Source organism: Rhinolophus hipposideros (genome assembly GCF_964194185.1).
Source record: "Rhinolophus hipposideros genome assembly, chromosome: 25".
NCBI lineage: Eukaryota > Metazoa > Chordata > Mammalia > Chiroptera > Rhinolophidae > Rhinolophus > Rhinolophus hipposideros.
The window spans coordinates 5,202,380-5,214,828 of record NC_138071.1 but is presented as its reverse complement, the minus strand read 5'-3'; the positions used below and the strand labels follow the sequence as shown (position 1 = coordinate 5,214,828).

At 39.7% G+C, this 12,449-nt stretch overlaps 2 protein-coding genes across 6 annotated transcripts in view; one reads left to right on the top strand and one right to left on the bottom strand.

The window, feature by feature from the left end:
• The window catches only part of CTTNBP2 (cortactin binding protein 2), a 138,036-nt gene that overhangs the window by 118,361 nt on the left and 7,226 nt on the right, over positions 1-12,449 (top strand). For 4 of the 5 annotated variants that reach the window (XM_081038785.1, XM_081038786.1, XM_081038787.1 and 1 more), the window contains 6 exons: positions 45-223; positions 2,488-2,693; positions 3,032-3,217; positions 7,714-7,777; positions 9,010-9,142; positions 10,656-10,757. In XM_081038785.1, coding sequence (XP_080894911.1) covers positions 45-223; positions 2,488-2,693; positions 3,032-3,217; positions 7,714-7,777; positions 9,010-9,142; positions 10,656-10,757 — 870 coding nt within the window. Of the gene's footprint in view, positions 1-44; positions 224-2,487; positions 2,694-3,031; positions 3,218-7,713; positions 7,778-9,009; positions 9,143-10,655; positions 10,758-11,262; positions 11,403-12,449 lie in introns of all 5 variants that reach the window. The other variant, XR_013992612.1, reaches the window with a different exon arrangement.
• The window catches only part of CFTR (CF transmembrane conductance regulator), a 203,313-nt gene continuing 200,920 nt past the window's right edge, over positions 10,057-12,449 (bottom strand). Inside the window, exon 27 of the mRNA XM_081038790.1 lies at positions 10,057-11,574. Within this exon, the coding sequence (XP_080894916.1) occupies positions 11,563-11,574 (12 nt within the window). The 3' untranslated portion in view covers positions 10,057-11,562. The remainder of the gene's footprint in view (positions 11,575-12,449) is intronic.

Sequence of the window (12,449 nt, the reverse complement as noted above, 5' to 3'; positions counted from 1 at the left end):
TGTTCTAAGTCAAGCCCCCTTGTTCCGCCTCCCTGTCTCTCTAGTTCAGAGGTCAGGTGCCCTCTCCCTGTGATCCCGTGTGCAAAGCAGTGGACTGGGCCGCAGCCGTCTGGCGCCAGCTCAACTCCTGCCTGACCCGCCTGGGCACACCTGAAGCACTTCTGGGGCCAAAGTACTTCCTGTCGTGTCCTGTCATCCCAGGGCATGCCCAAGTGACGGTGAAGTAAGTGTCGCTTCTTATTTAAAATAGAGCCATGGCCAGTTTGGGGCATGCAGTGAGAATGCTGAAGGGGCTACCTCATGCCACCTGCTGTCGTCAATGTGGAATATTAGACCTCTGTGTTCCTGTCAGAGGACAATGTGACCTGCCTGTTGGGTAGCTCCTAAGGAAACTGTTTTTACTAAGAACTGGATAGCAGTTTCCCTCTACTACAAAAGCCTCATCAAAGTCATGTGCGACGTGCTGTGCAGTGTCTCCTGGCGGAGGCCCACGTGAAATTCAGTCAAGTGACCTGTCACCAAACAAAACCAAAATTTTACGTTCTGCCAATGAATTAAAAAGATTTCTCCCTTATTAATGAGACTTATGTATTTGCTATGTTTTCCTTTGTAGCAGCTTATGAGAACAGACATGTAAACAATAAGGTTAATGAAATAGAAAATCAGGAGGAAATTGAAAGGAGGAAAACAATTTGTCACAATCCAGCTTCGTAAGGGTTTTGTGATTAACTGTTAGCTTCGATTCTGCAATTTGTGGCACTCTGGGCAGAAATCCACTTTGATAAGCAGGGCATGCAAATAATGTATCTTCTCTAGTGTAAGACAAACTGTTAATTTAATAACAGTTGATTGAGGGGAAGGAAGAATTACTGTGTTAAAATATGCGCAGCATTTTCTTGCTGTAGAGCAGAATACATTTATTCATATAAGTATCCCTTCTTTATCATCATTATCATTAAATTTAAGCCTTTTCACATCCAGAGTCTCAGGCGTCTTAGGAGTCACTTTTGGCCTTTCCTATCCGGAGCACAGTCATTGTCAAGAACTCTAAGATTTTGACCCTCTTTGCAAGCTGACAAGTTAGCCTGACACAGGTCCGGGTGCTGGGTCAGCAGCCGAGGACTGAGTACTCCCCGCACAGCCGCAGCCCAAGCTGCACATTCGCATTGGTTCCCTTAGCTCCTCGGGTCACTGGGGAAATGCCCAGCGGCCAGGTCGATCACACTCTGATCACAGCTGCGTAACTCTGAGCTTGAGAATCCCCAGGCTTCTAAAGAGGGCGCAGTCGGGTCTGCTGCCCCTTTGCCGTGGAAGAGACATTACTTTCACTCTCCTGGTCAGGAAACACATCTGCGCTCTGCTCTAGGAGACACTGTCTCTATCTACCTACGCTGCTTGCTCTCTCCTAACAGCCTTGAAAAGTTCGTTCAGAACAAAAGCTGGCTTAAGATGTACAGAATATCATGGAGAATTGTCTCCCGCCAGCCATATTAAGGAACTGCTTTTGAAAAAACAAACAAACAAACAAACAAAAAAACAATGCTCACCATCTTGACCCCTTGGGCACTTTTAGAAGTAACTGTGCAAATGGCTCCTGTGGTAGAATACTGGATTTTTTTCTATATTCTCTGTTGTAGCTTTGTGTTTGTTTGTTTTTTCTTGAATTACATATCACTAGACAGAAACAGAGAAGCTTACAATCGATGCCTGCCACCTGGGTAAAAGTTTTAATAGTCTTGAAAGGTTTATGCCACTGATAGCTTTGAAGACTTTCCCATTCAGGGAGATGTGGTCTTGTCTCTATAGCCTTTAATCTCATTAGCTGTTTTTTAATGCTACAACAAAATGTAATCTTTTTTAAAGGAATTTTGATTGGTACAGCATACTCCAAACTTGAGTAGAAGTCCTGCTGCTACAGCCATGAATGCAGAGGTCCGGCTGAGGCAACCACTGGTTTACCCGTCCATTTCTGCGTGGCTGAGCCCTCCCCTGTGTGGACACTGAGCCTGAGGCAGGCATATTTAATTTGCCAGTGATTATTAGATATATCCAAGTTCCAGAAATGCTAAAATATATGTGGGTGTTATTAACAAAATGTGTAAATAAGTTCAGGCTATTTAGACAGAGACGTTCAGGAAATCTATTTTCCAGACTCCTGTCTGTAAATTTACCTCCTTTCTATGTATTTTGTTCATGTGCTCATCCAACACACACTCAAGCACTGATTCCTGCTCTCAAAGATCTTATAAAGTAAAAGAAGAGGGACGTGCAAGCAGTCAGTTTCATTTGAAATACGTTGTATTTTTGAGGAAAAGTCAAACGACTTTGGGGTTAGATAATGTCACTTGTTCCAAAACTCCCCAAGAAAGGTAGCGTTTTTCCCATGGAAACACGTTTTTCCCACGGTCTGCAGACTGTCTTTTGCCGAGTGGTACATAATTCATGAGAGGCCTGGTCCTAACCGTGTGCCCACCCCTCTCTTTCAAGGTGGATGTGCAAGCTTTGGAACGCTGTCATTGCACCCAGAGTTCAAGAAGCAATTTTGTCAAGAGCCTCTGTGAAAAGACACGCTGGCCTTGCACAAACAGCTGCGAAGAAAACCCCTAGCCAAGGACAGCAGGCTGTGGTTAAGGCAGCTCTCAGCATAGTGCTCAATAAAGCTGTCCTGCACGGCTGTCCCCTCTCGAGAGCAGGTATGTGGGTTCCCTCGGGCGGAGAGGAAAGCCACGCGTGCACACAACACCTGTGCGGATTTGTTATTAGGGAACTCTTTCTTCTCTCTGTAACTAGAGAAATTATGTCATTTCACACCATTGCTCCAGAATTGTCTCTTTGTTCATTTTGGGCTCAGTTTAAATTTTAGACCTCCAAGGAAAGTTTTCTGGTTCACAAAGCCCTTGCTTGGGTATGAAGCATGCCTGTGATTTTGAAGAGTATTTCTTTGAGAATTGGAAATGTATTTTGCTTCATTCTATGAAACTGCATTATCACTGCCTCATTTTCTGGCAACATGTGGTGTGTGTTGTTTCAGAGCTAGACCAGCATACAGCTGATTTCAAAGGAGGAAGTTTCCCTTTATCCATAGTTTCAAGTTACAACGGTTGTAGCAAGAAGAAAGGAGAGAATGGTACCTGGCGAAAGGTGAGCACGAGTCCTCGCAAAAAGTCTGGCCATTTCTCTTCACCCACCTGGAGTAAGCCGGACCTGAGTGAGGAAGGTAAGGGGGACGGGCACTCAGGATCTGGTTTCTGAACTCAGATGTGCTTTTATTTTTATTACTATGCGTTCAACAGAATTCTTAGTATTTCAAAGCACATTTCATGGAATCAAATATATTTAGTAGGTACGTTTCCAAAAATATTTGGGAGTCCCCACCTGAAAAATAATCTTTCATAGTAGAATTCTGAAATATATCTTTACCATGTCAAATCATTTTTATTAAATTTTGGGGGTGTCCACAATTAAATTTACATAATAATTGCACTTTGGCATATCTCTCCCTTTTAATGTGTCCCCCCTAAGCCAACCTTTAATTTTTAAAAGTATGTGTACAGACAGATTTGATACCAGTTAAAGCCTTTAAAAGTGAGTCGGTTTTACATATTTATTTTTCATGTACGGTGTATACCGTGTGCTGGGTTCTATTCTAGGCAATGGGAATAGAGCAGGGGAAACAGCAACAATCCCTGCCCTCAGAGAGTATCCATTCTAATAGAGCATTAAACAGATTCTGTATAACGAGACATCATTTATAAAAAAAGAAATGTGTAAGTTTTCATTCTAACAAAGAAGACAACACACCTGTCTCTGGTGTTAGACCTATTTCTTTTGATTTTGATAACAGGACAATCAATTATTCAAATTATAAATGTCCTCCTTAATGGAAATCCATTTTTGAGTAAGAATGAACATATTCCAACCTCACTTGCATTTGGAATTTCTGATCTGATACATGTACTTAATTTTATGTTTTAAGGAGCCTCCTCCAGCACGTTCTGTGTTGTGTAATTTTATGCCAACTTCACAGCAGTGGGGTTGCTACATAAGAGAATATAATGCCTAAAATTTTAAAACATAAGAAAATACTGTTGTTCATAAATATGTTTTCATACTTTAGCTTGTATTTTGTTGACTAATAAAAATGTAATATGGTTTATAACCATATTAATTCATGCTAGAGTTTTGTAACTACCCCAAGTGTGTGTTAGTAAGTTGTGACCACTTTTTCAATGACTGAGTGGAGAGTCAGTGAATGAAGTGAGAGTTTTACTTATACTTTTTAAAGATAAGTGTTATGTATTTGCAGTAGGATGTATTCTGATCCCACGATCTTGTTATTAATTCCCAAAGTTACAGTGTTTGATTCAGAGAATAAAGTCATTAGCTCCCCAGTTTAGCATAGAGACTCCCCAGATAACTCTCTGTAGCAAGAATTATATCCCCCACTTGTTTGTCCCATTACAGTATGCAAAGGTAGTCTCAGCTGAGGACTGTTATCTTCATTGACAGATAACAAAATGAATTTCAGAAACCCCTGGCTACCTGCTCCAAATCCCCTCTCCTGGAAACATGCGATTCTGCCATCCATGTTTTTGTTTCTTGCAATTCCAATGGTGTCATCTTCAGTCCATGTCACTCTAATCCTGTGACGCATGTAATAATCCATGAGGACTCAGATATCTGAGTGGACACCCGTCCAGGCTGTTCTCTATCATTTCCAAGTTTATTACAGTCTCCGTAGGGTTACGTTCTTGAGCTAAATAATCACCTAAACAATAATCATTGTCAATGTATATATTTCAGAGTTGACAAACAAAATTAATTAAAATGAATATAAATTTCAAGCAATATTATGAAAATCTATATGTAACTCAGAAAACTGAATTTTATAAATGATTTTAAATTTATATTTTAAATTTCATAGTTTTAAACTATTTGATATAATATCAATATTATGATATTCCTTGAAACATGAAACCTTATTTGAAAGATTAATAAAATTGTGTGCATTCATAGTTTGCATAGACTTCAACATAAAGATTTATAAAATCTAAAAACGAATGTTACAAAGTAAAATTCATGGATCTTGAATTTTAACCACACTTCCTGGTTAGGTGAATGAACCACTGATTAAGAACCAAAGATTGACATACCTCTCTAGCTATTATGTTTTTTTTATAACAGTAAATTATTTTCCCAATAATTGTGTTTGATGTAGGATTATAAAAATGTTTGGGTTGATTTGCGGTTTTTTTGACAGCATTGTTAAAAAATGTATCAGAATAGGGACCTCTTTGCAGATCACTGTGGAAGGTCATAAACTCTGGTAAGGACATAGCCTCTTCCCTCCCTGACCTCATACAGAAACGCATGACATCAGGCCATAGACTCCTGGGTCACCGGGCCCAAGCCCAGAAACTTTTGGTAATTAGGAGAAGCCACTGGTCAGTGCTTTCTGACAATGACAAAGGATGGATAGATAAACCAGTCCAGAGATTGTCTGTGTTCAGTCTTCAATAAGGATATACTAAATTCAGTTTATTTTTCAAAATCATTGTTTAGGGAGAATTTGTGCTAGCAGTATTCATACAATTTTAGAATTCACTCAGAGGCAACTAAATGTTTTAATGAGCTTATAAAACTTAGTGTGTATTATAAAAACAGACATTATTTTTTTGAGTCTGAAATGTTTATAATTGTTTTCTCAAATGTTTTTGACTATAACCCAGAGTGAGAAATATATTTTACTTCATGACCAGTACATACAAACCTATGCATTTGTGTGTATATGTAACTGATACAAATCAATATATTTACTGCAAGCAAGCAATCCAATATTTTATATTCTGTATCTTTTTGTATACTGTTCATATTTTCCACTCTGTAGTATGCAAAGCAACTAAAAGATAAATTTCTATAAGTGTACTACTGATGCTACCCACACTGGTACAGTCTGGGGGCCACACACACTGTGATACGAGGTCTGACAATTATGTTTGTGAACTTGCCACCGTGCGCTCATACTGGCAGCGCTGTACAAACGGCTCGGTAAGGTCTCATGACCTTGGTATATCACTGTCTCACAGCTGTGTTCGTGCCGACATATGTCGGTGTCTTGCTGAGTGGCGTTCATTATTTTTGTTGCGTGTTCTTGTGTGCCATCATGAGAATGTCTGAGCTTGAATTAGAGCAATGAACAAACATTAAATTTCTTGTTAAACTTGGCAAGAATGGGAGTGAAATCAGGAACATGTTAGTCCAAGTTTATGGGGATGATGCCATGAAGAAAATGGCAGTGAACAAATGGATTAAACATTTCTCTGAGGGGAGAGAACGCGTCACTGATGAAGGTGGTCAGTAATGAGCAGAACTGATGAAAGGATTGCAAAAATTGGTCGAATTGTACATCAAAATCATCGGCTGGCTGTGAGAAGCATAGCAGACCAAGTAAACATCTATAGAGAAACAGTTAGGAAAACCTTAACTGAAAATCTTGGCATGAGAAAGGTGTGTGCAAAAATGGTCCTGAAGGAGCTCACCGATGAACAAAAGCAAAGGAGTCTAGAAAGTTTGCCAAGACCTTTCAGAGAGGCAAGATGATGTTTCATCACTGGTGATGAAACACGGGTGTAACAATACAACCCTGAAACAAAGCAGCAAAGTGCACAATGGAAGTCAGCCAATTCTCCACAACCAAAAAAGTTTCGTCAGTCCAAATCAAGAATCAAAAAAAAAAAAAAAAAAAAAAGAATCAAAACAATGTTGCTCACCTTTTTTGATATCAGAGGTATTATTCATTATGCATTTGTACCAACTGGACAGTTAACCAAGTTTACTATGTGGAAGTGCTGAAAAGGCTACGTGAAAAAGTTAGACGTCCTGAACTGCTTGCCAACAATTCACGGCTCCTGCATCATGACAATGCACCAGCTCCCACGGCACTGTCTGTGAGGGAGTTTTTAGCAAATAAACAAATGACTGTGTTGGAACACCCTCCCTATTCACCTGATTTGGCCCCCAGTGACTTCTTTTCTTACCTGAAGATGAAGGAAATACTGAAAGGAAGACATTTTGATGACATTCAGGACATCAAGGGTAATACAACGACAGCTCTGATGGCCATTCCAGAAAAAGAGTTCCAGAATTGCTTTGAAGGGTGGACAAAGCGCTGGCATCGGTGCATAGCTTCCCAAGGGGAGTACTTCCCAGGTGACTGTAGTGATATTTAGCAATGAGGTATGTAGCACTTTTTCTAGGATAAGTTCGCAAACTTCACTGTCTGACCTCGTACAGTATGGGGGCCACACTTCAAACACGCATGGTCAGTGCTGGAAGCCAACGATAGAGGAAGGCAGATGGTAAACTCCTCTAAGGTTCTTTGAAAACAAAAGCTGAGGATATGGGGGCTTGAGAAGAGGGGCCATTGATAGAAGAAAAATTCAGGATCCTGAAGTGAGCCTCACGTGGTGTTAGTTGTACTGACTTCTGTTATAAATACACACAAGGGACCCCACACACACACACACAATGGCCATGTAGGAAGCTACAGCCAGAGCCACTGCCCCGAGGAAAAATCCCTCTAGAGATGGATTCAGTCCAAAAACTATATGAAAGGGCAGCAGAGCCCATAGTCTGTTTCTTTTAAATACAGAGTTAAAGGTGCACAGGATGATGATTTCTTCTGTTGAAATGGTTATGTTTTTAATTAAACAGGTATCAGAAATACGACTACATCACAGCAGAACTGTAACAGGAATGCTTCTCTGTCAAAACAAAAGTAAGTTCCCCGTTCAGATTAACTGGGAGCAAACAATACATGTTCTCATTAATATTTATGTAACTATTATACTGTTAATGTAATTTTTTAAAAAGCCATAGAGGTCACGCCAATGCTAGTATTAAACTGAAATCAAATAAATGAATGAAACTAAATAAAAGTTCCTTAAGCTTAACATAAAGCCCAGTTTGCTTTTAGTTTGTTAAAAAGATTTTTAGTTTGTTGAAAAAGTTAGAAATATTGGCTTCATTTTTTTTTAATCAAACTTTATCATTGTTACTACATTTGACACAAAGATATGATAAAACCCTGCATTTGTGCATTTTAAAGAAGCTTTAGATGACTGATTTTTTTTAAGGCTGGATTTCAGAAACACACCATGACATTTGCTTTTAGATGCTAAATGTTTAAAGTGATAATTTTATTTATTTTCTTATGTTGCTCTTAGGGAATTGTTGATTATTTCAGCTTATGAATTTTGAGGTATAAAGAATGATTTGGTTAATTATTGACTAGAAATGTTTGAGCAGTTTGCAAATAGCTCCCCACTGTAGCCCAGTACATTGTGTGCCCATCACTTGGCAGGTAACATTTAGGACCCTCTCCCCTGGTTCACAGAATTACAGGAGCAGAGGAGGTGTAGAGAGAAGGGAGATAAAGGCGACTGCATCACATGCCTTTTTCTGCCAGCGCCACCACCAGCTCCATTATGTACAACAGCCTATGTGATTTTCCCAGGAACTATAATGCAGGTATAAGGAATGCAGCCCAGAGACTGAGGTGTTACGGAGGCAACAAACAAACAAACAAACAAAGAAACCTGACCCATGTCCATATTGGTAGTAAGTGTTAGAGCCCAGTCTGAAATTCATATTTGTTCCATTGTATCTCACTGCCCCCTACATACAATGTTTAGTGTCTTAGCTTTAACTAGCCTTGGAGACAGAGAAGAAAAGGGAAGAAAGAGTAAGGAGCCTGAAATGTTATAAGTCAAAGTGGATTTATTTGTGAATAAAATTTTATTCCATTGAGAATTTTGAGTGGGAGTTATCAAAATCCTATGAGAGTGGGTTGTTGTGTTAAATGACATTTTGAACTTCTTTAAAGGATTTTAAAAACAATTTCTCTACCCCACACCAAATCCCAAAACAAGGTACAGTGTCTAGATTTCCATACTGGGAATTGGACTGTGGCTTTCACTTTGAAAAACTCTTTTCTGAACGTTGTGTTAGGTCTTTAGAGAATGATCTGTCATCGACATTGACCTTGGATCAAAGACTCTATCTGGGTTCGGACGATGAAGCTGATCTTATCAAGGAACTTCAGAGTATGTGCTCCAGCAAATCCGAATCTGATATAAGCAAGGTAAGCAGTGCAAATGGGGAGGATGTTGAATGGCTCCATCTGGCAGTGAGAGACGTCTTGGAGACCTACTGTCTCACTTGTTCCCTGAAAGAAGTCCCTGTGGAATAGTATGGTTAATATTCCAGCTCAGAACAGCCCTTACCTTGCTTAGAAAAGCCGTTTCTTCCAAAATATCATTTATACAATAAAAGAGCTCTATTTAAGCACAGCTTACCTTTCCAAACTCCTTTGGAAAAGCTGAAGTTAAAATTGCATATGTTAATCGTATTAGCACAAATCACACCAGCACATTCACGCAGCATTTGTATAAGCCTCAATTTAAGTTTCCTTTTTTACTTTTCGTATTCCTAACTTCGGCACGTGAGTCTTCAGTGAGAGCATCACAGCAGACTCATGATACATAGAAAGCAACAGCAACCACTTTCCTTACAGACTAGAAAAGTAACTAGCCTGTATAATGCAGATGTGGTCATAGTCTTCATGCTGTGAAAATTGAGATCCAACTACAGAAATCAGGGACATCCCAAATCTCAAAGACAGCATTAACAGAATCAAGTTCAACCTCTTTCGGCACTCTGATACCTGCAGCAAATCGGACCAGATGTCCTTGATAAATAAATGCTTTTTACTTGAAAGGGAGTGTAAGAAGCTAGTTATAACTTGTGTAAGCTCCACTGAAAGACTCAACATTTGATGGTTCGTAATCGCTAGGACAAAGCAGAATTGATTGTCGTATTTAACCTTGCTGGAAATGAACTGATATCTTATCCACTGGAAAAATAAGGTAATGATTAAAATTTTGCAATTTTTATTTCCTTTCCTTGCCAAGTGATTTTTTTTCCTATAGGGCTCATCTTCTTTTGACCTTTTTAACTTTTTTGTTGTTGTTGTTTTTAATTTTTTTTTTTTTTATTGGGGAACAGTGTGTTTCTCCAGGGCCCATCAGCTCCAAGTTGTTGTCCTTCAATTTAGTTATGGAGGGCGTAGCTCAGCTCCAAGTCCAGTTGCCATTTTCAATCTTTAGTTGCAGGGGGCACAGCCCACCATCCCATGCGGGAATTGAACTGACAACCTTGTGTTGAGAGCTTGTGCTCTAACCAGTTGAGACAACCAGTTGTCCATGCAGAAGCTCAGTGGCAGCTCGTTGTCTTCAATCTAGTTGTAGAGGGCACAGCTCACTGGCCCATGTGGGAATCGAACCAGCAGCCCTGTTGTTCAGAGCTCTCGCTCTAACCAACTGAGCCATCCAGCCACCCCCTTTTGACCTTTTTTAAATAGACTCCCTTAGAGACTTTCTCAAGCATTTGCTGTTAATTCACCTGAAGGCCTCAAGTCTGACCGGTGAACATTACAGGATGAACGATACATTCAATATTCTGTGAAGCTCTTGCAGGCCAGGGAAGGAGAAAAGAGAACACTTCTGCTGAGGGTTTTCCAGTGCCCTGAAGTTCTGCCTTCTGTGAGTCACAGCATAACTGTGAAAACATGACTTGATGAATTGTATATTTTCCAGATTGCTGATTCCAGGGATGATTTAAGGAGGTTTGATAGTTCAAGAAACAACCCTACATTTTCAGCAACTGTTAATAATCTAAGAATGCCAATGTCAGAGAAGGTAAGTGCCCATTTCCCCCCGAAATGGGACAAAGACGGTTTGCTTTGGAATTGACTTCCCAAATCTTCTTTCAGTGTGAATCACAAAGTTATTTTTAAACCATAGCTGTGAAGTGAGAAATAGGATAAAATTTATAAATGTGTCCATTAGTTAATCAAGGTTAGAGAGATTACTGTTTGGATTATAGCTTGAAAGAATGACACAGAAAAGCATTACTTTTTTTCCTTCTGTTTGATACCAAAAATTTTATTCCAAAATTTTGGGTTTCTTTTGAAAAGGTCTTCATTTGTTTTCATTTATGTATGCCAAGACTGGAAATAATGTAACGTGTGTCTTCTTGGTTATTCCACTTTAAAATGTATTGTTTTTCATTTGAGATTTCCTGCATCTGGAAATTAATTACAGCAAAGGGCTGAGTGATAATATAAAGATCTTTTATATGTTAAAAAAAAATCTCATTTTGAGGTTAGTTTCTTAACTTGCCTAAACATGCATTATGTTTCAGTGAGAGATTTTCCTTTAAAATCAAGTCAGAATGTCAAATAAAAGAGCCAAGGTTCTAAAAGACTTCATCGTTCACCTCTTGAAATAACCTCTAGGACTGGTTAATAAGTGCCAAGAGATGGCCCAGCCTGGTACTCCTCGGTGAGCAGAAACAATAAAACTACTTCTTACCCAGTAGTTATTCTGGGAGGATGCAGATTTCATACAGGCATTTAGTAATGTGTGGTTTGTTCACTAAGCCATGTCATCTGTTGGTCACACGTTGTTCTCATCCAGTCCTGTGGGGGCTTACAAAGCCACGTCACCAGGTGACCTGGGGGAGCACAGAGAGAAAAATTCCAAAGTGAGTGTGGTGAGCTATTAAATTATTAATCCTATCGGATCACCTGACAGCCTGTGCTCTCTCACTGCTTCCTTATGTGTCAGACCTCTTCATAACTATGTGTGAAACTGTGTGAGCTGTGTGTGTTGGGGAAGAAGGTGGGGGCCCAGGAGGTATTGACAAGGCTGGGGTCCCACATAAAAATATATAACCTGAGGATCTGTGAACACGAGCATGACCTTTCTGGCTCACTCTGTCATATGTCTGCTTTTCGTCTTCAATTGGGAACAGTTTAGAAGCAGACAGTAAAGGCACAATTTGGAGAGCACATAAGGGAAGGTGACCTGGGGTCACTGCTGAGACTTCTGGCTGGAAAACATTGTTCAGGAGCTGTGCCTGAGCTTTGTCAGAGCACAGTTCTTAGGCCTCCAGGAACACTCTTAGGATTCCCCGTGGAACCGACAGTAGAAGGGGCCGGGAAGGTCTACCGTGCTTCCCTGAAAATAAGACCTAGCCAGACAGTCAGCTCTAATGTGTCTTTTGGAGCAAAAATTAGTATAAGACCCAGTATTATATTATATTATATTATATTATATTATATTATATTATATTATATTATTATATTACATTACATTATGACTGGGTCTTATGTTAATATAAGACCTGGTCTTATATTAATTTTGGCTTCAAAAGACATATTAGAGCTGATTTTCCAGCTAGGTCTTATTTTGGGGGAAACACGGTAGAAAGAGAGCAGTGGGCCACACTTTCTCCACAGGGCCAGGTCTCTTTCCTGTATAAAAACGTTGGCTGGTAGTAACTAGCGGCGTTTGTTTAAATGTCTAATGGAGACTGTTTTGTACCCC